The following is a 22,237-nucleotide window of genomic DNA, read 5'->3' on the forward strand; positions in this document are numbered from 1 at the left end:
AAGTCTTCACATTATATTTATGATGAATAATTATTACTTGTCACAAATTAACATTGGTTATTGTGTCAGGGTTGGTAGAAGGGATGTAAATTTTGTCAATTTTTTAAAACTGATAATCAATTGTAATCAGTAGACGATTAACTGTAAAGCAAATGTAATTAACATAGCAGTAATGTTAGCATTACTCTTAACTAGTTCAGCTTTATGGTTGTAGATTTTAAATGGTATTGGTAGCAAAGAGTTTATTTCAAGGACTGATTAAACATGCTGGTCCTAATTAACAGGGGTGCATTTTGTACTTTCAAGCTCTTCCTGATTATATTAGGATAGTTTTATAAGATGATAGAGAAAAAAAAACCCCTGCAGATTCTCACATTTTCACGACTTTAACATGCAGTCAGAGACCATAGTGACACTTTTTGTTTTTTATAATTCCAAATTAATCATAGTTCCAAAATGTATGCTTTAATGGTACAATTGCAAAAAAACACCCACATTTTCCTGCAACTCTCCTGCTGAATGTGTCCATACACAGAACCAGTAACTGTTCACTAAGCTTGGGTGAGTTTGAGTCTCGTGCTCTAGGAGAGGAGAGATTAACTGTCAGCTGTTGGAAATTTGATGTTGGAATTTATGTGACTGACCATATTTATTGAATATCCCTAGTCTGTAGTCAGTGACTGTGCTTCTATAGCCTGGCTTATTTTAGTAGTATAATAACTACTTGTCACAATTTGGGCCATAAAGTTAAAATTAATAGTCTTACCTAGTGTGTGGTAAATTTTTTAGGCTCTGTGTTTAAAAAGGCTCAGAGTTGTACCAAAGCATACCATACCATTATATAAGTACTGACTGTAGCCTATCTGTGCTATCAGCTATAGCCACTCTTGGCTGAGTAAAAAAAAATGTTGCACCAAATTAATTACCATTATCACTGGCATGCTGGGAATAGTGCTCCACAAAAATATCTCACAAGTGTTTGTTTTTAAATGAATTTTACTGTGTGGATATGCTAAAATCAGTATTTCTGAACATATTTTTTAGTATATAAGACTGGACCAAAATGGTCTGGTCATTGTTAGTCCTGTGCAAAAGGGCAGTTCAGTGTTATGTGGACCTCTCTAACCAGAAAGACGTTTATTTCCAATCTAATTATGGAAGGGCATTTAAATGCCCTTTTCTGTCTCTTAATCTGGCCAGTGTTCTCAGGGTCTGCGCTCAATGGCTGTGCTGTTGTGGTCTGGCATATTCTAGGCGGGTAATAATTACTTGTCTCAACTTGGGCCAGCAAGGGCCGAATGAAGAGTCTCACCAAATAGTGTGTGGTGACTTTTATAGGTTTGGTGTTTGAATAGGCCCAAAGCTGAAGCAAGGAATAGCACTGCAGACAAAAACGGCTTTCAACAGGCATGATTTAGCCTCAGACCAGGCCAGGGAATTGCTGACAGTTGGACCTGGTGCATTTACAGGTTTACTCTTGGTATTGTGTTTTTATGGTTTGACTGAACTTAGTTTCCCTGTGCTTCTCTGTAAATGTCCTTCACTGCTGAATTTTCTTTTTGTTTTTTTGTTTGTTATTGTCTGTGCTTTTCCAAGCCTATTTAGCTCTAGATTAGCTCGAGTTCTAGATACTTATTATCATTCTGGACCATTTGAGCCATTAAATCAGTGGTAAATTAAAATTAGATTTCATTTGTAATAATTGCAGACAGTTTATTAACTTTTTGAGTTCAATTAGTAACCTGGCACACTTCTTGGAGTGACAGTTTCTAGGAACTCACAGGAACCACATTAAGCCAAGAATATAAATGGTGTCACCCTTGCCCTGTTGAAGGCCTGACACCATTAAAAGTGGGTAAAGTAATGGTGCCAGAAACTGTATGAAGTCTGGAGAAAAAGAGAAAAATGTACCAGGTTAATGTGGTGTCATTTATAGACTAAGTAAAAACATGTAAGATGTAGAATTACTCATTGAAAGTGAGATTTTTTAAAAAGGTTTGCAAAATTTGTTTTCATACATATCCTACAGATGCTTTGTAGTTCTTAAACGTTCACACACTCATAGTCCGATTAGATGGTTTTTAGTGAAAGCTGTAATTGCTGAAGGAGCAGGTAGAGAGATAAAAAGCTACTTGTGGTATATGAGACCTCCTCAGCACATCACTGATGGACCCAAAGCACATAGCTTTTCCTGGATTTATCTGCATAATTATCCCAGCTAAGTGTCCTTATTCATTAGTGCAGGGGTTTTCAACCTTTTTGGACATGCACCCCCTTCATGTGCCGACTGCGAACTTGCAAATCCCCCCCCCTCCCCGCAACTTGCGCCACGCCCCTTCCCCTTCATCAACCACCGCACAGAAATCATTGAGAAAGCTTCTGACAAGCTAAAATAACGTTGTGCACATCATACATACGATGCAATTTTGCTGATTGAAAATATTACTTTAAATAAATAATACAGTCCGACCCCATCTGAGTCGATTCTATCAGCGCATTATATAAATTTGTGGTTTACTTTGGTAAATCATAAGCAGTTCTTGCTTTTTGATGTAGATGAGAGCAGAAAACATTACTTCACAGAGTCAAGCATAGACAAAAGTTCATCAGTTACTAAGTTGGTTAGTTCAGGATCATCTGCTCTGACTGAGAGAAAACGTTTAGCTCCACAGACAGAACGACTCTGAGTCGGCTCCCGCTCTGTGGTAATAAGCAGTTTAATTAAGCCTGAGCTTTTTAAGGTAAGCGAGTCACACAAAATGTTCTGTAGTAGTTGGTGTTTATTTACAACCGCAACATTCATTATAACAGTAAAAACAGAGAGATGACTGAGAAAAGAAACTTACGCTGCGCTTAAAATGAATTGACTCCTGAATCACTTATATCGATACTGTGAACAGAGCATCTCTCTTAAAGACACACACACACGTACTATAACAGCAGTCGTTGCTTTTGTCACCGGTTTATCTTCACTGTTCGCCCTATTTTGAAGGTTTTTTTTCAGACTGAACTGAATAACATTAAACGTGCTTGTATGCGTGGTCAGTTAGACTAATTAAATATGTCTCCCGTGGGTGAAAAATTAATTGCTTTAGTTTTAGAAGTAAAAAAAATCTCGTAATGCCACGCCCCCCGGTCAGGCACTGGCGCCCCCCCCCAGACAAGTACTCCCACAGGTTGAAAACCCCTGCATTAGTGCTTTGTAGGCTGATCATGACTTACTTAGTCACTTACATAATACTACAGTGGTGGGAAAAAGTAACAGCCCCCATAACATCTATTAAAAAACATCCTCTTATTTATTTATGGAAGTAGTTAAATTCACATATTACTCTTTCAAAAAAGCAACTGCATTAATAACTGGTTGTACCATTTACCAGTAAATGCTATGAGCATTTACTAAACATTTCTTGTAATATTATATTATGTATCTTTTACATCACTGTGGCAGAATTTTAACCCACATCCTCACACTACCACAGTCATGTTTGATTGTTAGTATAATGCACCTACTATTAAATGCGTTTTTGAAAGACAGTGTTGTTTACTCACTCACTCACTCACTCACTTTCTTAACCGCTTATCCAATTAGGGTAGGGGGGTGGATTGTGCTGGAGCCTATCCCAGCTTTCAATGGGCGCAAGGCACACAGTAACACCCTGAATGGGGCACCAGTCCATCGCAGGGCAGAGACACATACACACATACACACACACTCATTCACCTATAGGGCAATTCAGTGTCTCTAATTAACCTGACTGCATGTTTTTTGACTGTGGGAGGAAACCCGTGCAGACACAGGGAGAACATGTAAACTCTGCACATAAAGGACCCGGACTGCCCCGCCTGGGGATCGCGCCCAGGACTTTCTTGCTATGAGGCGACAGTGCTACCCACCGAGCCACCATCCCAATGTTGTTTATTTTTATCCAATTTTTATAGTTTGTCTACTGGATCACAGTCATGAACACTAACCTTAGCTGAGGCTTGAGACATCTGCAGTTCTATAGAGATAGATAGGTGCATTGAAAGACAACCAGTGTGAGCAAAAATGAAAGTGGAGAGCTCAGGCAAAACTACCTAGTATAATATATATATTGAGAACAATATTTACCTGCTAATAGTGCCACCAATCTATTATACAGCTTTAGCAAATAAGAACACTTTATATTAAATCTTAGCGAATCTCTACCTAAATATTCACACTAAGAGTAAAAACAAATCAGCACTAAGTCCACTCTATAGCACGTCATTTACATCTGTTAATTTCAGCAGTTCATTTGTAATGATGCTAGGGTACTGTGAAGGGTGCAAAGCTCTTAACTAGCAATACAGCCTATGTCTCATGGTGAAGTACACTCAGCTCTGTCACCCCAAGCTGTTTGATAAAAAGAGGCTTGTTTTCATTTGTATAAGGGTTAAGCAACTTTATAATGAGGTGTTATTTGAAGTTTGCTTCAGATTATATTTTCCTTCATCTTGTTATTCACTTCTTATTACACTTCTTTTTTCTGTTTAGAATTGGCATCACTTATTTTGCTATTTTGAAGTGAACAAAACTGAACAACAATCTTGTCATCGTTTGTCTGCAGTGAGCCTAGCAATTCCTACGGCCACCCATTTTCTATTAACCTGCTTTGTATTTCACACGCTTCTCATTGTGTTTGATTTAAAAGAGAATGTAAGTGCACAATAATGCTTTTAATTAGCTCCCGATATACTTCACAGCTTTTTACTAATGATCAGAGCTAATAATGATGATGAGAAATGCAAGGACCTCATTCCCACTTTCAAGCTTGGTGGTGAATGTGATGTTGTGGCGGCTGTTTTTTTCCCACAGGCCCTGGACAACTTTGTCTGGGATATAGTCTAATGATCTTTATCAAGTACCAGCTAATATTAAATCAAAACCTGACTGCTTTATCCAAGAAGCTAAATCTATGTCATGGTTGTATTTTTCAGGAGGACAACAATCTAAAGCATACCTTAATATTAACACAAAATGGCTCACTGCTCACAAAATTACGTTTTTCCTATGCCAATCCCAGTCTTCTGACTTAAACATCAAAGAAATCTTTGGTATTAAAGAGGAGAGTCCACAAGAAATTCAAATGATCTATATTTCTATATAGAGGAATGGTCTTAGATCCCTTACTATGTGTTCTCCAGCCTTATTAAAATTATAGGGAAAGACTCAGAGCTGTTATCAATAAAATGCTGGATTACTTAATGAAGGGGGGTCAAATCATGACAAAAAATCATGGAAATCATGGAAAGAGTTTTTTTTTCTTTAAATCATTGTTCTTCTACTAAAAGAAAGCTTTTTCATGAATGCAAATGTAATTTTTATCTATATATAATTTATTTGACTTCATATAAACCACACAAAAGTGGCAATCCAACCTAAAATGATGCCTCAATGGTTCTAACCAGAAGATCAGTCAAATAAATTAAAAAGAGTGACATAACCAGCATGTAAAAATGTGGACGACTAGCTGTAAAACTGACTTTAAATCTAAGAGCAGACAGTTTAGCAACAGTCTCAGTAATCTGCTTTTGTCCTTGTTAGTTGTGACCTCAATGTCATGGCCTAACAGTTACCTCTGACCTTCCTCCCTACTGATTATCACCTCTGCTGTAAAGACATTAACAAAGCAGCCTCCACTAGTCCTACCCGTGTTGATCTGATAATGTACATATACTGTACATTAATCACTAATCTAGTGCATACATGTGTTAATTATTGTAAAAGCTACACCTTCCATACAGATACACTTTGTGAGTATTCAGTTACTGACTGTACCCCATATTTTGATCTGTATACTATGTCACCCCCTGTATCCTGTTTATCAATTGAGAGGGAATTCCTATAAGACCCCCACTGACCAGATGTTGGACCATTCTCAGCACTATAATGGCTCTAAAGTGTGTGTTGTACTAGAACGAGTGTGATTTGTAAATCCTGTTTAAACTATCAAACACCTACCCTGTAAGCACTCAATAAAGGTGTGCAGTTAGAAACTAGAAGTATTTTCTCTTATCATGCACATTGTGTGTTATCAGTGGACACTGATCCTAGGATGCTGTTGGTTATGCATTTTTGAATGGAACAGCATTTACATTGAGCTGGTTAAAATTCCAGCAGCTCTGCTGTACCAGATCACGCACACCAGTACAACACACACTTCTGTTTCATTAACATGAATGCGTTACTGCAGTTCTAACAATGGTCCACTTATCCCTTTCGATTGATAAATGAGGTACAGGGGGGTAACAAAGTGTACAGAAAAGCAAATGGACTACAGTTAATAGTTGTATACCCACGGAGTATATCTGTATAGCTTATAAATAATCAATGAGTATAAGTACTATATAGTTGTACCTAATAGTGCTTGCTGAGTGTAATTTTAATAGACATGTAGTTGCTAAGTTAGCTTAAAAATAGAGCTGTACTTATTCCTGATTGGCCTCTATGCTCTATGTTTACAGTACCCACCGCAACCCTGAATATGATAAAGTGGTATTAAAACAATTAAGACAATTAATGAATGAATGAATGAATTAGCTTTATAAACTGATTAGCCACACAGTTGATTTTATATGTTGACGGGCATGTCGGGACGTGTTTAGTATTTAGGAGTTAGCTTTCCCTAGACAACCAAGTGCACTGACCTGTGCAGGTGCAGCTAACCAGGTGCTTGTATAGCTACATTTACAACTCTGATGCCACCCAGAGAAAAGGATTTTCATTTGACAGGCTAATTTGATTAATTATTAATTTTATTATTTATAAAGTAAATATTTGTGTATGTGCAGTATATGGCCAACCCATGTCCATACAATCAATTATATAAAATATTGTATACATTTTGTGGCAACAGTATGGGGAAGCTCCTTTCCTGTTTCAGATGACGGCACCCCAGTGAACAAAACAAGGTTGATAAAGTGTGCAGAAACTTGATTAGCCTACACAGAGCCCTGATTTTAAGCAAACCGAACACCTTTACGATTAATTGGATAACAAGCCAGGTCTTCTTGTCCAATATCAGTGTCTGACCTCACAAATGCTCTTTTGGAACTGTGCATGATAATGTAAGCTTTTTTCAGGCCTTCCAATCCATTAATCCTTTGATAAGTGCTGATCTTGCTTTTAGAAGCACTTTGGAAGCCTCAGCTGTGAATTTTTTCTAGAATTTCTGTGGGCTGCGGAACCCTGCCACACTCGTTCTGAGTTTGTGTAACCTAAAGCTTTGCTCCTAGACTATTATTTTACAATATCAGCTTTTAAATTCGACCTGCAAGGGAATTGACAGAAACTAAGTACGAGGGATCTTCAAAAAGTTTCCGCACTTTTATATTTTCGTTGAAATGATGAGAGTAGTAATTGGTTGAGTCTGAGAGAGCTTATAGTCTGGATTTAGTGCCATCTGATTTCCACCTTTTTTGACCATTTAAAGAAGCTTTAGGGGGAAGAAGATTTTCATGTGATGATTTCATGTGCATCAGTGGCTATGCACTCAACCAAAAATATTTTTGCTGATGGCATTAAAATGCATTGCAAAAGAAGGTGACTATGTAGAAAAGTTATGTAATTTGTTTTTGAAATTCTTGATAAATAAAAGTGCCGAAACTTTTTAAAGAACCCTCATTATTTGGTGCAAGGGTGGAATCTACAGTGTATCACAAAAGTGAGTACACCCCTCACATTTCTGCAAATATTTCATTATATCTTTTAATGGGACAACACTATAGACATGAAACTTGGATATAACTTAGAGCAGTCAGTGTACAGCTTGTATAGCAGTGTAGATTTACTGTCTTCTGAAAATAACTCAACACACAGCCATTAATGTCTAAATAGCTGGCAACATAAGTGAGTACACCCCACAGTGAACATGTCCAAATTGTGCCCAAATGTGTCGTTGTCCCTCCCTGGTGTCATGTGTCAAGGTCCCAGGTGTAAATGGGGAGTGTAAATACTGGCCACTGGATATTCAACATGGCACCTCATGGCAAAGAACTCTCTGAGGATGTGAGAAATAGAATTGTTGCTCTCCACAAAGATGGCCTGGGCTATAAGAAGATTGCTAACACCCTGAAACTGAGCTACAGCATGGTGGCCAAGGTCATACAGCGGTTTTCCAGGACAGGTTCCACTCGGAACAGGCTTCGCCAGGGTCGACCAAAGAAGTTGAGTCCACGTGTTCGGCGTCATATCCAGAGGTTGGCTTTAAAAAATAGACACATGAGTGCTGCCAACATTGCTGCAGAGGTTGAAGACGTGGGAGGTCAGCCTGTCAGTGCTCAGACCATACACCGCACACTGCATCAACTCGGTCTGCATGGTCGTCATCCCAGAAGGAAGCTGACGCACAAGAAAGCCAGCAAACAGTTTGCTGAAGACAAGCAGTCCAAGAACATGGATTACTGGAATGCCCTGTGGTCTGACGAGACCAAGATAGACTTGTTTGGCTCAAATGGTGTCCAGCATGTGTGGCGGCGCCCTGGTGAGAAGTACCAAGACAACTGTATCTTGCCTACAGTCAAGCAAGGTGGTGGTAGCATCATGGTCTTGGGCTGCATGAGTGTTGCTGGCACTGGGGAGCTGCAGTTTATTGAGGGAAACATAAATTCCAACATGTACTGTGACATTCTGAAACAGAGCATGATCCCCTCCCTTCGAAAACTCCCTTTCCAACAGGATAACGACCCCAAACACAACCTTCAAGATGACAACTGCCTTGCTGAGGAAGCTGAAGGTAAAGGTGATGGACTAAACCCAATTGAGCACCTGTGGCGCATCCTCAAGTGGAAGGTGGAGGAGTTCAAGGTGTCTAACATCCACCAGCTCCGTGATGTCATCATGGAGGAGTGGAAGGGGATTCCAGTAGCAACCTGTGCAGCTCTGGTGAATTCCATGCCCAGGAGGGTTAAGGCAGTGCTGGATAATAATGGTGGTCACACAAAATATTGACACTTTGGGCACAATTTGGACATGTTCACTGTGGGGTGTACTCACTTATGTTGCCAGCCATTTAGACATTAATGGCTGTGTGTTGAGTTATTTTCAGAAGACAGTAAATCTACACTGCTATACAAGTTGTACACTGACTACTCTAAGTTATATCCAAGTTTTATTTCTATAGTGTTGTCCCATGAAAAGATATAATAAAATATTTGCAGAAATGTGAGGGGTGTACTCACTTTTGTGATACACTGTATGTATGTAATATCGAAATATAGAAAGTCACTATGCCCTTTTATATAACTTCCGCTGTGTTTGTCTATGACGACGGCATTGATGTAGGCTCAAGTTAAGTCCTTGTTAGCAATATGTGTCTAAAACTGAAAAGTAATAAAATAGAATAAGTAAATTGGGTATATCTGCACTGTATTACAGCCAAAAACCTGATTTAATGGGCTACAAAAACACATAAAACAAACAATGAAAAACCCAAGTCCATTGGTGGTCTTTTTCTAACCAATTTTCTCCTGTTACCTTATAACATTAGTCCCAAAATTAAATAAGGGCAAGGTTATGACCTCAGACGACCCTCTCCAGTCTGGCTAGTTTTAACCCTGTCTTAGTAAGTGTGGCATTGTGTAACCCAGACAGCAGAAGGATTATGTAAAGCGGGGGGAGAACACAGCAGTAATCAATGCAGCTAGGCACCGTGTATCAGGTATGCAAGTCAGAAACACTGGAGGCCCTCAGAGGAGGACGCAACGTCCCTAGGGATTGTGGTACTAAGGTGCAGCCATCAGATAGGTTTCACCTTCTCAAAGCTCAGGGCTCAGCTCTGAAAGGGTTGCTTAAAGGTCATGGCCTTTTCCAGGTCCTTGAGCTTTTTTTGTTTCCATTCTGTTTAGCTCTTTTGTTTCGCTGCAGCCTGTTGCGTCAACCATGACCACGTCACAGATGCAATCTGACCGCACTGTGGAGCACCTGTAATCTCACCAGTCCAGCATGGCATTGCACATTTTACTTCACTGGTGAAGAACTCATACATTGTAAGGATGCTTATTTAACCGTTGTTGGTTTATAGAATGTAACTCAGGTTCATTTGTTCACTTTCAGAGGTGCTTGGGTGGTGCAGCAATAAATTGCGCTACCTCACTACCACTGGGTTTGAATCCCCAGCAATTTTTTTATTGATTGGTCAGGTGTCTACATACATACATGATTAGGGGGTGACGAGGCCTCACAATGATCAGATTCTCAACAAAATAAAGTGTGCATAAAGTCAAGGTGTCTGAAAGCTTGTGTGCAAGCATGTGTGTGTTGTTTTGTTTGAAGTACAACCCTGGTCCCTTCTCAGTGTGTGCACCCTGCAACCCACCCAAACCCAACCACCCCCCAGAGACACTGATGGAAGTAGGGGTCTTTGAACCTGCATGTCTTCTTGTAGCCATGACAACTGCTTCAGTAGGGGAAACACATCAGAAGGTGGAACCACAGTATGTGAAGAAAACACACAAACATTTATGTACAGAAATATGTACTTGAACATGGGTGAGTATTTCTGTGTCCAGCACAGTCTCTGACAGAGCTCTGATAACATAGGCCTGATAACACAGCATGGCAGAGAACCTGGTTTAGTTTAGGCAGCACTCGGCTTGGCTCGCATATGACTAATCTGTGAATCAAACTGCCTCCAGAACATTTGTTGCGGTGGGTGATTAGTTCCAGAACACTATCGGATTATGTAACTTATGTTACATCTTGCCAATCTAGAATGCACAAGAGTCTGTGGAGAACTACTACACATTCCCCACCTATCTATGTTCTAGGTGTTTGAAAAAAAAGAAAGAAAAAAATGAACCCAGCAAAACGCAAATAAAGCTGAAAGGTGGAAAATCTAAAATGTTGATGGAACAAATTTAGTTTATTAATTTATTTATTCATGGATTTTAGATTTTTGTGTTGGGTCTGAAGCCTGAATACTGGGCATAAGGCAGGAATACACAATTCTCAAGAGGTTCGTTAATTGCAAGACATCACTTACACTGATCAGAATAAATTAGTACAGACTTTTTAAATAAAATATGTATTGAGTATTGAGCAGCTGATAAATGAAAAGTAGCACAGTGTACATATAACACAACAGCTGGCCTTCACCTTTAGAGTTCTGTATACACAGTTGAAGTAGAATTTCATATATAGTGATAAGTGGATAGTATGTCATGGCAGTGTGTGAAGTGTTTTTTGTGTGTGTGTGTGTGTGTGTGTGTGTGTGTGTGTGTGTGTGTGTGTGTGTGTGTGTTCTCGTTTAACATATTTGTGGGCACAAATGTCATAGTACACACCAGTAAAATGGGGATCTCTATACAAATGGTAACAAACACATGTCCCCAAATTTAAAACACCTATATTAGCATACAAATATAGTAATTATCCAATTGTTTTTAATTCCAATGCACTTCGTTTTCCATAGACCTAAACTACACTTTATTATTATAGCAGTAAATTCTGAATGTAAGCCTAAAGATAATGTCTTTATTAATTTATATATTTATATAAAATAAACACATGAAATAATAGAGTGACTGGGGGCAGAATGGAGGTAAACAATGCAGGGAGAGAAGTTGCGAAGAAGCGGCAGCACAGGTTTGGTAATTAGGGCCAGAGCACTGTACTGGATGCCCAGTTGCACACACTGAGAAGAAAAACAGCACTTCACTTTTTATATATCTCCTTTTCAGGACTTGTAGGATATTTAATTGCTTAACAGTTGCTTACAGATGTCTACAAACCAGAGTAAACAAGTCATTGGCCTAGAGATTAAGCTGTGACCTACATCAAAGAAGCTGTTAATACACGAATGTATAAAAAAATATAGTTTTTTTTATTTGGTGGAAAAGCATTAATTAAAACTAAAACTTGTTGAGTCACTGTTTATCAAAATGAAACTGAGGTTGTAAGGGCAACCATGTATTTCAGAAATCCTGAAGAAAGTCAGGTGCAGTTAAACCTACTCTGAAAGTGTGGAAAATGTGAACACAGTACAGAGGTAGTCTGTAAAGGCTCTGGCGAGATGGTTGCTTGTTATTGGTCAAGCCAGACAAAAACGTCAAAGGAGTTCATAAGTTGTATCTATTGCCAGTGTAACAGGGCAGGTTGTGCCCTGCTACTAAAGTGTGAGATAAAGCCCATGCCTGCAAGAATGACTAAAGAACCAAAGTGCAAAATGCTTGAGCAGGGTAGAACAACATGTGGCTAAAAAAGCCTCCAATAAAAGAGGGAAGGGGATAAACGTAAATAAATAGGGTGGCCAAAATAACAGAAATAAACTAACAAATGATAGTAAAATATTATTATTTGATTATATTAATTCATTATTAAATATCTTCTACTGTTACATTAATTTTATGTACTCTCCAAATAACGCTAACTGTTTTTCATTCAAACCCTTTGGAAAGCCTGGAAAGTTATAAAAGTAGTATATATGGCATATAGGTGTGTGTGTGCGCGCGTGTGTTTATGTACATTAGAACCACACTGCCGTATGACCATGCTGTGCTGTAAATGTCAGCCTGATCAGTGCCATGTCTTGGCTGCGTCTCTGGCAGCAGTCACACCTCCCCCACTCCTTTATGATTGATGGACATTTTAATCAGCTGGATTGAGTCCAAAACTGCCACCGCTTTCCTTTTAATCCCACTTTAATTTGTTACTGGTAACTCTATCTTGACTTTGGATGTAGACTGTTGCCCATGACCATTACGCCTTTATCTGTGCTCATTTTAATAACACCAGATAACTAATTGATTTCATGCTGCCATATCGGCAGGCTGTTGTGTGAACCCTGGAATATTGTTGTTACGTGTTAATATTTTATGACTGGTTTCTTCTGCTTTTTTAGTAATTAGGTGTTGAGTCATGTGTGGCCTGCTGGATTTTTGCAAGGATGCTCAAAGTCAAACATATGCCGAGTGTTAGAAAAGGGAGCTGGCCAGCTGGCAACAGAAGCAAAAATGATATTGTGTTTTTGTACAGTCATCCTTTTTCAGCTCATGTCTTACTTAACAGCTTTCCAAAGGCATAAATAAGTTGTTGCCTGGTGAATGTGGTGTTTACTTCATACAGTTAAAAAGCAAAGGATAGGTTTCTGTGAAACTTCACCTGCTTCTGGTAGACATATTTTAACATTTTCCTTTTGCTTAATTTCTTTCTTTGTTGATAGAGCAGGGTAGTCCTGATCAGCACTTCTTTTTAGTTAAGATTAGATATTGTTAGGTATTGTCTGAATAACAAATAAGTAATGCAGAATTAAATCATTGCTGTTTGCAAGCTTTTCTCTTATATCACTGTTGTATCTCTTGAGCCTGCAGTGACACTGGAATGTTGTTTAAAGTAGCTTAGCTTAACAGTATGGAATATAGGAATATCATGAGGAAAGAGTGTTTGCATCATAGGGTTCACCTATCACTGTAAAATTGCTTATTTGATGGATGTTATACAACCATACAAAACAATAGTTGTCTCTCTAGTGTGCTATTTAAGTTTACTTTATTTAACTGTTTTTGGTTATATTTTTGTGGCTGTTGTACCTCTGGGGCATTTAGCAACTATTCTGTTCTAGTTTTGTATATTCACATAAGTGAAATACAGTGGTACCTTGTAACTTGATTTCAAATTAACAATGAACAGCTGCTTTGTTCAGTGCTCGGCTTGAGCAGTGCGGTGAAACGTCATCAAAGTGCGAATATGAGTCGAATAACAATCAAGGACCATGGAACGCATTAACAGGATTCCCAAACATTCTTATGGGAAAAAAATACCTTGAAACTCCTTTCAAACTCAACGCCACTCCCAGAACCAATTGACGTCGTGTTTCAATGTATCACTGTATGTGATCACTGATGATACTTTTTGTACATGACTTTTTTAGAATGTTCCTCTGCAAATCAGACATTATTATTTGACCTTGTTTGAACTCTGTTAGATGTCATATCTTTATATGCCCATGCTCTTTTATAGCTGGCACATCAACCTAATATAATTCACCTGTGCATCAGTGTTAGAATTTGTCACTTTAAAATCAAGCTCTTTTTATGCAGATATGTTTAACAGGAATTGCCTGTTTTAGTATCTTTATTCTTAAGTCATGTCGTGCAGTAAATATTAAAGCTCCTCTAAAGATTGATAATAGTTGTGTTTTTATATTGATATTGTACACTGTATGAATTATAGGCCTAGCTCTATTTGATCAGTGTTACAGCTACTTTCAAATGTGGTATGGCAAACAAATGTCTGCAGGGCTGCTAATAAAGTAAACATGAAAAACAATATTTTCTGCCTGATCTAGTATATGTTGTGTACATGCTGTGGTGTACCATATAATATTATATATTATAATTGTGTCAGTGCCTGCCCACCAACCTTAAAATAGCATTTACATTTATGTGTGAGTGGGTGTTTTGATGTCCTTATATAGCAAACAGACTATATTTAGCCAGAGAAATTAAAATGTGTAATAAATTTGTGGTTATTAGCTAAGTTAATTACACAAGCAATATTTACCAGCTACCATGTAAAATTATTTTAAATGCATACATTTATGTGCTTGTTTGTGTACAGTAACACACAGCCTTTATGAATGTCATTACAAAGACCTTTAGGAGAACACTCTTGTATTATCAATTAGGCTAAGTGATAGTGTTTCCCCCTCACCCTGGCAGATGTCTTGGCATTGTGCTGTAGAAATGGGTGGAGAACGTGACTTGAGCAGTGCCCAAGTAGCCAATGTGCAGATGGCTCTGTGTGACTGGTAACTTAAGGAACCTATGTACCATATGGCAGAGAGCAGGATAAAAGCACTGATCCTCAGTTAAACTGGTATACACACTCTTCAGGACATGCAGTCACTGTGAAGTAAAGCAGGATAACTGTAGCTTTAAAGCTGTCTTGCACAGGACCTCTTGTGCTTTTCTACAAACAAAGACATGTTTAAAATAATATGAAGCAAATAATCTAATTTTTGATCTTATTTATCTGATTGAGCTTGTTTATGCTTGTAAGGCAATTGGCATAACTACAGTTAGTATATTTATTAAGAAAAGTCAAATGGCAAGGAAATTGAATATTAAAAGGAGGGAATATTGGAGAAATAAAACAAGCACAAGTTACAATAGTGAGAAAGAAATAATTTTCCTATTTTTATTGACATGCCTGCTAAACAAAAAAACTTCTCAGTTTTTAGTTAAAATATCTGTTATCATTAAACTACATATAGATTCTGAAATACAAAATCCTGAAATACAGGAAACACAACCAAACTAACTTGCTTTACATTGGATCAATATACTAAAATCTACACAACTGAATAAGTGATAAGTTGCCATGTTTTTCTTATCCTACCCCAGTAAAGGGTGGTTCAATGATGTTATTTTTTTCTTATATTAAAGTATATACACGACCAATAAAATCTTTTACAGTGCCCTATCTGTGTAGTGAAGATAAATTGATCAATACCTTTTACATAATGAACAAACACATTTGTATGCTTCTTTGCCTCACCACTAGTCCTACCAGCCTGATGTTATAGGGATGTTATAGGGGGCACAGGATAGTCTCAGCTCTTCTTGTCCAGCACAGGGGTGGTCCAAGGGGCAAGATGATTGCAACAGGGGAAATAGCAAGGATGGGAAGGTTTTAAAAAATGTGTAAACAATAATAAGACTGTTTTTAAAAAACAGTCTTAAAAACAGTCTTCCAGCTGATTTATTGTTTCCATTTGGCTTATCTTTTATCTTTTATTTTCTGTTTGCAGACTGCAGAATATGTTTGTCTTTGAGTGCTGCTGTAATTATGCTTTTTAAAAAGTCAGTTCTTCCCTTGTGCATTTAAATCAAGAGGCTTCAAAGAGAGAGAGAAATCATCAAACAAGTGGGAAGTGGTGCTGCTCTGCATTTGGCAGAGCACTGTGTCTCCCAGAACTCCAGCATAAGAAGACCCCTTGTTCCAAAAAGGTTTCAGATTAATAGATAATTCTGAGCCTACTGGATATGCCCACTTTTCTTTTCAATAGCCTTATTTCATGAAACAAATTAAGTGGGCCAAAGGAAGATTGGTAGAAAACTGATACAATAGGCTCCTCCAAACCATTATTAGCGTAAATATGTCATATTTATCTGTTGCCTACGGCTTAACTCTCGAGCTGTTGTTAAAACATAGTGTAACATGACGAGATGCTGCAATTACTATATTTTATGCAGTACCAGGTTGATTTGTGTGAATGTGCATGGCTATATGGTAACTTGTTTAAGTGAAAAAGATGCTTGCTTTTTGTTGTTGGTGAAATGGCTTTGCTAACTCCCCTAACAGTGAAAGCAACATAAGCCAGCTGTGGGCAGCTGTAATCTTTTGGAGTTGGAACACTCAGCTGTGCATGCAAATCAAGGTGTTATGTGGCTTACTTCATTGTATTTAGCTGCCTTGTGTTGTTGCCTTAACTACAGTTCAAAAAGAAACAGTGGTTTGCTTCACGTTTTGAAGGAAGCAAGTGCTAGCCTTTGTCTTTCCAGGTTGTAAGTAGAGAAAGTGGGTTTACACACATAGTGTATTTAGAATTTGTACTGAAATATAAACACGCCACCAAAAAATGGCACCATTACATATACACATTGTAAATTATTTACATTTGCTTTAGACTTAATTTCCTGACATACATGAACAGGTGGAAACTTTTTTATGCTGTTGAATGGATTTGACCTTATTGTTATTATGATCAATTTATTTATTTATTTATTTTTATTAAGTGCCGTATAGTTGATTCTGAGTCCAAAATGTGGAGTATGGCTTTAAAGGAAACGCCAAATAAAAAGGTGGATTTTTTTACTTGTTGAGTTTTAAATGTTACTTAAGATAAAGTTAGCTTATAAAAAATGACTGATTTACATTTCAGGCTGATTGTTTCATTAATTTATTATCTTACATGCTATTTTATGCACACAAGTCATTGGTGTTGTTTGATAATTAGTAAGTAAAATTAGGTACTTTCTCTTTCTGTTTTTGTTAGATGGTGGTTTTAATGGACCCATTGGAGGATCCTGACGACATCCTGCGAGCACATCGTTCAAGGGAGAAGACATACATGTTTGATGTGGCATTTGATTACTCAGCCACACAGGTACGCTTTACCCCAGATGAACTGGGTTTATTTCTTCACAGATACATCAGTATGAATAAGCCTGTAAAAGTATATGTACACAAAAACATCTTTTACTCAAATGTCATGTGTGTTGCCTACAGGAGGAGGTTTATAGGTGTACAACGAAAGGCTTAATTGAAGGCCTCATATCAGGATACAATGCCACTGTGTTTGCTTATGGACCCACTGGTAAGTGTGGTACAATTTCTGACTTCAAAGAACTGAACTGTCCATTTCACAAATTAAACATTATTTCTAAAAATATGCTGGATTAAAACATTATTTTTATGCTGTATGAGGTTTACATCATTCACGCTTGTGGCATGGCATTTGATTGCATATAAACAACAAGTTAGACAAGTCTCAATGGTCAGCTGTAAGCTAAGAACATAAATTAGAATTTCCATGGACTTGACTGTTTGTTGCTAATCATATGGACTAGACAAAAATCAAAAGCAGGGTTTTGTTCTTGCATGGCAGTCTCTAAGCCCATGGTGATGTCATGCTCCCTTGACTGTGGTCTGTGCCACCCAGAGTTTGAATCCCAAACCTTAAATCCCTGTCGGCCACGTACAGAAATGATTAGCTATGTCTGGGGATGACGTATTGGTGTCCCTTCTGGGATGTGTTGCTGCACTGCACCCAGTGATGTTTGCACGGCGTTCAAAACACATACCGTCTTGTTTTATAGAACGTATTGTGGATATTAGGTGGCATACCTGTATTATAATTTCTGTTGATCTCTTCATTTAGCTGTCATTTATACATTTACATTTTTTATACTGTACATTAATTTCTTAATTAGTTTACCCATATATTTACCATCCCATTATTTAATTATTCTATCCATTCCTTCATCCATCCATCCATCCATCCATTCATCCATCCATCCATCCAAACTCATTCATATGTCCTTTCTTTTATTCATGCATCTGGTGAAATCTAGGATGAAATTGAATTAAGTAAACTAAAAGGAACCCCCCAATCTAGTCGTGTCCAATTACCCTGAATGCGTCCTCTATACCGATTCGACACTTCACCGCTGACTGTGGACGCCTCTCAACTGACATACGCCCCCTCTGGCACGTACAGTCAGTACAGACTGCATTTTTCACCTGCACGAGTCGAGTTCAAACACTTGACAGGCACTGTGTATGGAGGGCCACACCCCCATCAGCATTATTCCTCAGCCCTGTGCAGGCGCCATCAGTCAGCCAGCAGGGGCCACAGTTGCACCAGTTATGAGGACCTATGATCCGACTTTCTTACCCTCTAACCCTGAACAACAGCCAACTGTTGTTCATGCTGCCGCCCAGCCCATTTGGATGGAAAGGCAGAGCTGAGATTCGATACAATGTATTCGAAACCCCAACTCTGGTGAGCTAGTGTACTTTACCGCAGCGCTACCTGAGCGGCAAAAGGGAACATTTTTTAATCCTGTTAAGCTCTGGGGTTGCTGGAATGCACCTAGCTACAGAGAGCACAAGGCAGATCACACACACCTGCAAGAATGGAAACAGAACTTATTTGCAGCTATATAATGAGGTAGAACAATAAAGTGACTGAAACACCACTAACACAAAAAAAAGAAAATCACAAACATATAAGCGACCAAATTATTAGAAACAAAATAACAACGACAGGCAAAAAAACATGTGCATTCCGCAACCCACAGCAAAGAACACAGCAGAAGTGAGAACTAAATGTCACAAAATGACAGGCTGCTCCAGTCATCTGTGACAAACCAGCACTTAGGAACAGAACAAAGAACCATCAGAATCTGCCGGCTTGGCTATGGTTTTACTTGTGGGTCTGCTTCGGAAAAGGGTTGTTGTGCTGCCAATGTGGCAATTCACCCTCGCAGTGTAGACTGGGGGCAGTTTCCATAAAACTTAAAAAAATGCTGACATTTTACATCAGTGGAAAACTGGACCGGTCCCAGCATTCTGACATCATGGCTTCAGAGAAAAGCAAGTGTGCAAACAACCATGGCTGGATTACTGACCGGGCCAGTGGGGCCAGCGCCCAGGGGCCCTTGAGGTCAGGGGGCCTCGGGGGGGCCCTGGCCCAAAACATTTTGCGATGCCTATCAACATTTATGATACAATATATTTTTATTTCCGAGGGCCCTCCATTTTAAGGATCCTCTGACTATTAGGGACTTTGACCCCAGGGCCTCTTGGGGGCCCTAGCCATGCTTTTGGAGCCCCTAGCCATGCTTTTGGGGCCTCTAGCCATGCTTTTGGGCCCTAGCTTTGCTTTTGGGCCCTAGCCATGCTTTTGGGCCCCTTATGAAAATGGATGAGGCGTTGTGGCACTGCTCTGACTTCGACTTCTGGCTATTAGGGGTCCTGGTTTTTAGAGGGCCCTGGTTATGAGAGCCCCTACCAGGGGGCCCTAGAGAAGAGCAGGGCATACCATTAGAGGGCCCTTGATCACGAGGGCCCCTGCTATGGGGCCCTTGACTTCCATAGAAGTCATTTACCATGGCTCCTTGACTTTCTAGGGACCTACAAATTGCCAGGCAAGCTACCATATTTCATATTTCATTCAGGATTAGGATGCGCCAAAACCGCCTGAACTCAACTCTTTGCCCAGGGGCCCAGACTATCCTTAATCCGTCCTTGCAAACAACGGAGCTGGCAAAAATGAAAGGGAGAAGCCATGATATATAGGAAAACTTCCACTTGGAGCACATCAACACTTCAGGCACAGTTGATGGGCAATGGAAAGAGATTCACAGATTATATGCAACTGTGCCTCTGTGCCCGATCTACTGGCCAAACTAGGCAGCGCAGAAGGGTACAAGGCACAGGTGACTGTCAATTAAGAGAGATTGACAGATCACATTCTACTGCGCCTCTGTGCTTAATCTGTCGCCTAAAATAGGCCGTGCAGAGGGACACAACTCTTAACACAGAGCAGCTCTTAAATGGCTACTACCACATTATACTGGCATTGCGCACTCACTCTTTCTATCTTTATCACTCACTCACACACACAAACACACACACACACACACGGTGTCCTGTTGCTGTTATGGTAAATCAACTGTTTAGATTGGACATGATCAGGTGAGTCATATATAGAGGAGAATATCTGTTTATTCACTTTATTAGTCTTGCCCACTTCCTAGTTCAATTACATCCTGTCTCCAGGGCCATTAGTTGGTCAGGTGTAAAAGTCGCCTATAAAACACAGGATGTATAAAACCTGCTCATGCATTAAAAGGACAAACAGAACCATTATTTTTTCTTGTGTAAAATAGACATTTGTACTCACTATGTTAGTTCTGTACAAACTTTATTAAGGCTAGCAATACATAATTGTATTAATGATGTGTTTCATGTTGTTGTGTTTGTATATGTTCTTGTGCTTGTTAATGCTCAGGCTGTGGGAAGACCTACACTATGTTGGGGACGGACACAGAGCCTGGCATCTATGTTCGCACTCTTAATGACCTGTTTAAAGCCATTGAAGAGACCAGTGATGACATGCAGTACAGCGTCTCCATGTCCTACCTAGAGGTAAAATCACAGTTTCAACATTCTGTCACTCAGTTACAGCTCACTTAACAGTGAGAAGGATGGCACGGTGGCTCAGTGGGTAGCATGGTCACCTCACAGCAAGTAGGTCCTGGGTTTGATTCTCAGGTGGAGTGGTCCTTTCTGTGTGGAGTTTGCATGTTTTCCTCCGGGAGCTCCGGTTTCCTTCCACAGTCCAAAGACATGCAAGTGAGGTGAACTGGAGATACAAAATTCCTTGAATGTGCTTGACATTAAAGACTCAGACGGATGAATCTTAATGCAACCTGTAACTACCTGTCCTGTCATGAATGTAAACAAAGGGTTTAAACCAAAGGGTATGACATTAAAATCCTAGTAATAGTAAGAAAAAATAATAGTAAGAAAACCTGTGCATGTGCTAATGACATTACGTTATATGAGGGGTAGATGGAGGTGACATGGTGATGCAGTAGCACTATTGCCTCACAGCAAGAAGGACCTGAGTTTGATTCCCCGACTGAGCAGGAATGGTCCTTTCTGAGTGGAGTTTTCATGTTGTCCCTTTGTCTGTGTGGTTTTCCTCCGGGTGCTCTGGTTTCTTCCCATAAGTCTAAAGACATGCTCTAAGTGTGAGTGTGTGTGTGAATGTGTAAATGTGAGTCTACCCTGTAATGGACTGGCAACCTGTCTGAACAGACAGTGAATGAATGAAAGGCAGATGGAATGCCTTTATTTGGAATATATACATATTCACATGTACAGTACAATAAAATTCTCTTTCTGCATATCCCAGCTTGTTTTGGAAACTGGGGTTAAAATGCAGGATCGATCATTGTACAGTACCCATGGAGCCTAAAGGGTTTAGGGCTCTGTTCAAGGGCCTAACAGTGGGTAAATTGTAGAACTGGAATTCAAACCCTCAACCTTCTGAAAAGTAGCTCAAAGCTCCCCACTAGGGTACTACTGTCTATAAATAATAAATGTTCTATTTTACTTATTAATATTATGTTTTTTTTTTTTTTTTAAATATGTAAGTATTTGCAATCAAATTATGTAATTTAATTATAGACTGACTTTAAAAAAACTCAGTCTTTCTGTGTTACTGAATTTATTGAAGACCATGTGAACCTGATAATCTGATTTTTCCCCAAATCTGATTAAGTTTTTTCATTTATTCTTTAAAGCTACACATACTTATTAACTAGAGAGATTTAGATGGATGGATTTAGAGAAAAAAGTGTCTGGCTGTTGGCCAACAGACAAAACACCGTTCTGGACTGTAGGAATATTTATTTCATGAACTCATTCTGATTATTTCACACTTTGTCTAATTCACAGAGTTCTACCACCCCACCACAGTAGTATTTCACATCTACCTTTTCCTGATGGTTGCCTTGTAAGTGTTGAGTAAAAAGAAAATAATTTGCTCTTTTAGACGTCTATCTCTGAGAGAAACAAATTGACCGCGAGTCTGAGCACAATGTAAGAAAAAGGATAGAAAAAGTGCTGAAAGGAGAGCCACTGAGATCTCGGTCAACATGAGCTTGGCAGATAAACGAAAGTAAGGGAACATGATTG

At 39.0% G+C, this 22,237-nt stretch overlaps 1 protein-coding gene across 1 annotated transcript in view; it reads left to right on the forward strand.

Annotated features, from left to right (window-relative positions):
- The window catches only part of kif19 (kinesin family member 19), a 64,967-nt gene that overhangs the window by 12,256 nt on the left and 30,474 nt on the right, over window positions 1-22,237 (forward strand). Inside the window, exons 3-5 of the mRNA XM_063003677.1 lie at window positions 17,022-17,132; window positions 17,255-17,342; window positions 20,544-20,680. Coding sequence (XP_062859747.1) covers window positions 17,022-17,132; window positions 17,255-17,342; window positions 20,544-20,680 — 336 coding nt within the window. The remainder of the gene's footprint in view (window positions 1-17,021; window positions 17,133-17,254; window positions 17,343-20,543; window positions 20,681-22,237) is intronic.

Source organism: Trichomycterus rosablanca, chromosome 10, assembly GCF_030014385.1.
Source record: "Trichomycterus rosablanca isolate fTriRos1 chromosome 10, fTriRos1.hap1, whole genome shotgun sequence".
NCBI classification, from domain to species: Eukaryota; Metazoa; Chordata; class Actinopteri; order Siluriformes; family Trichomycteridae; genus Trichomycterus; species Trichomycterus rosablanca.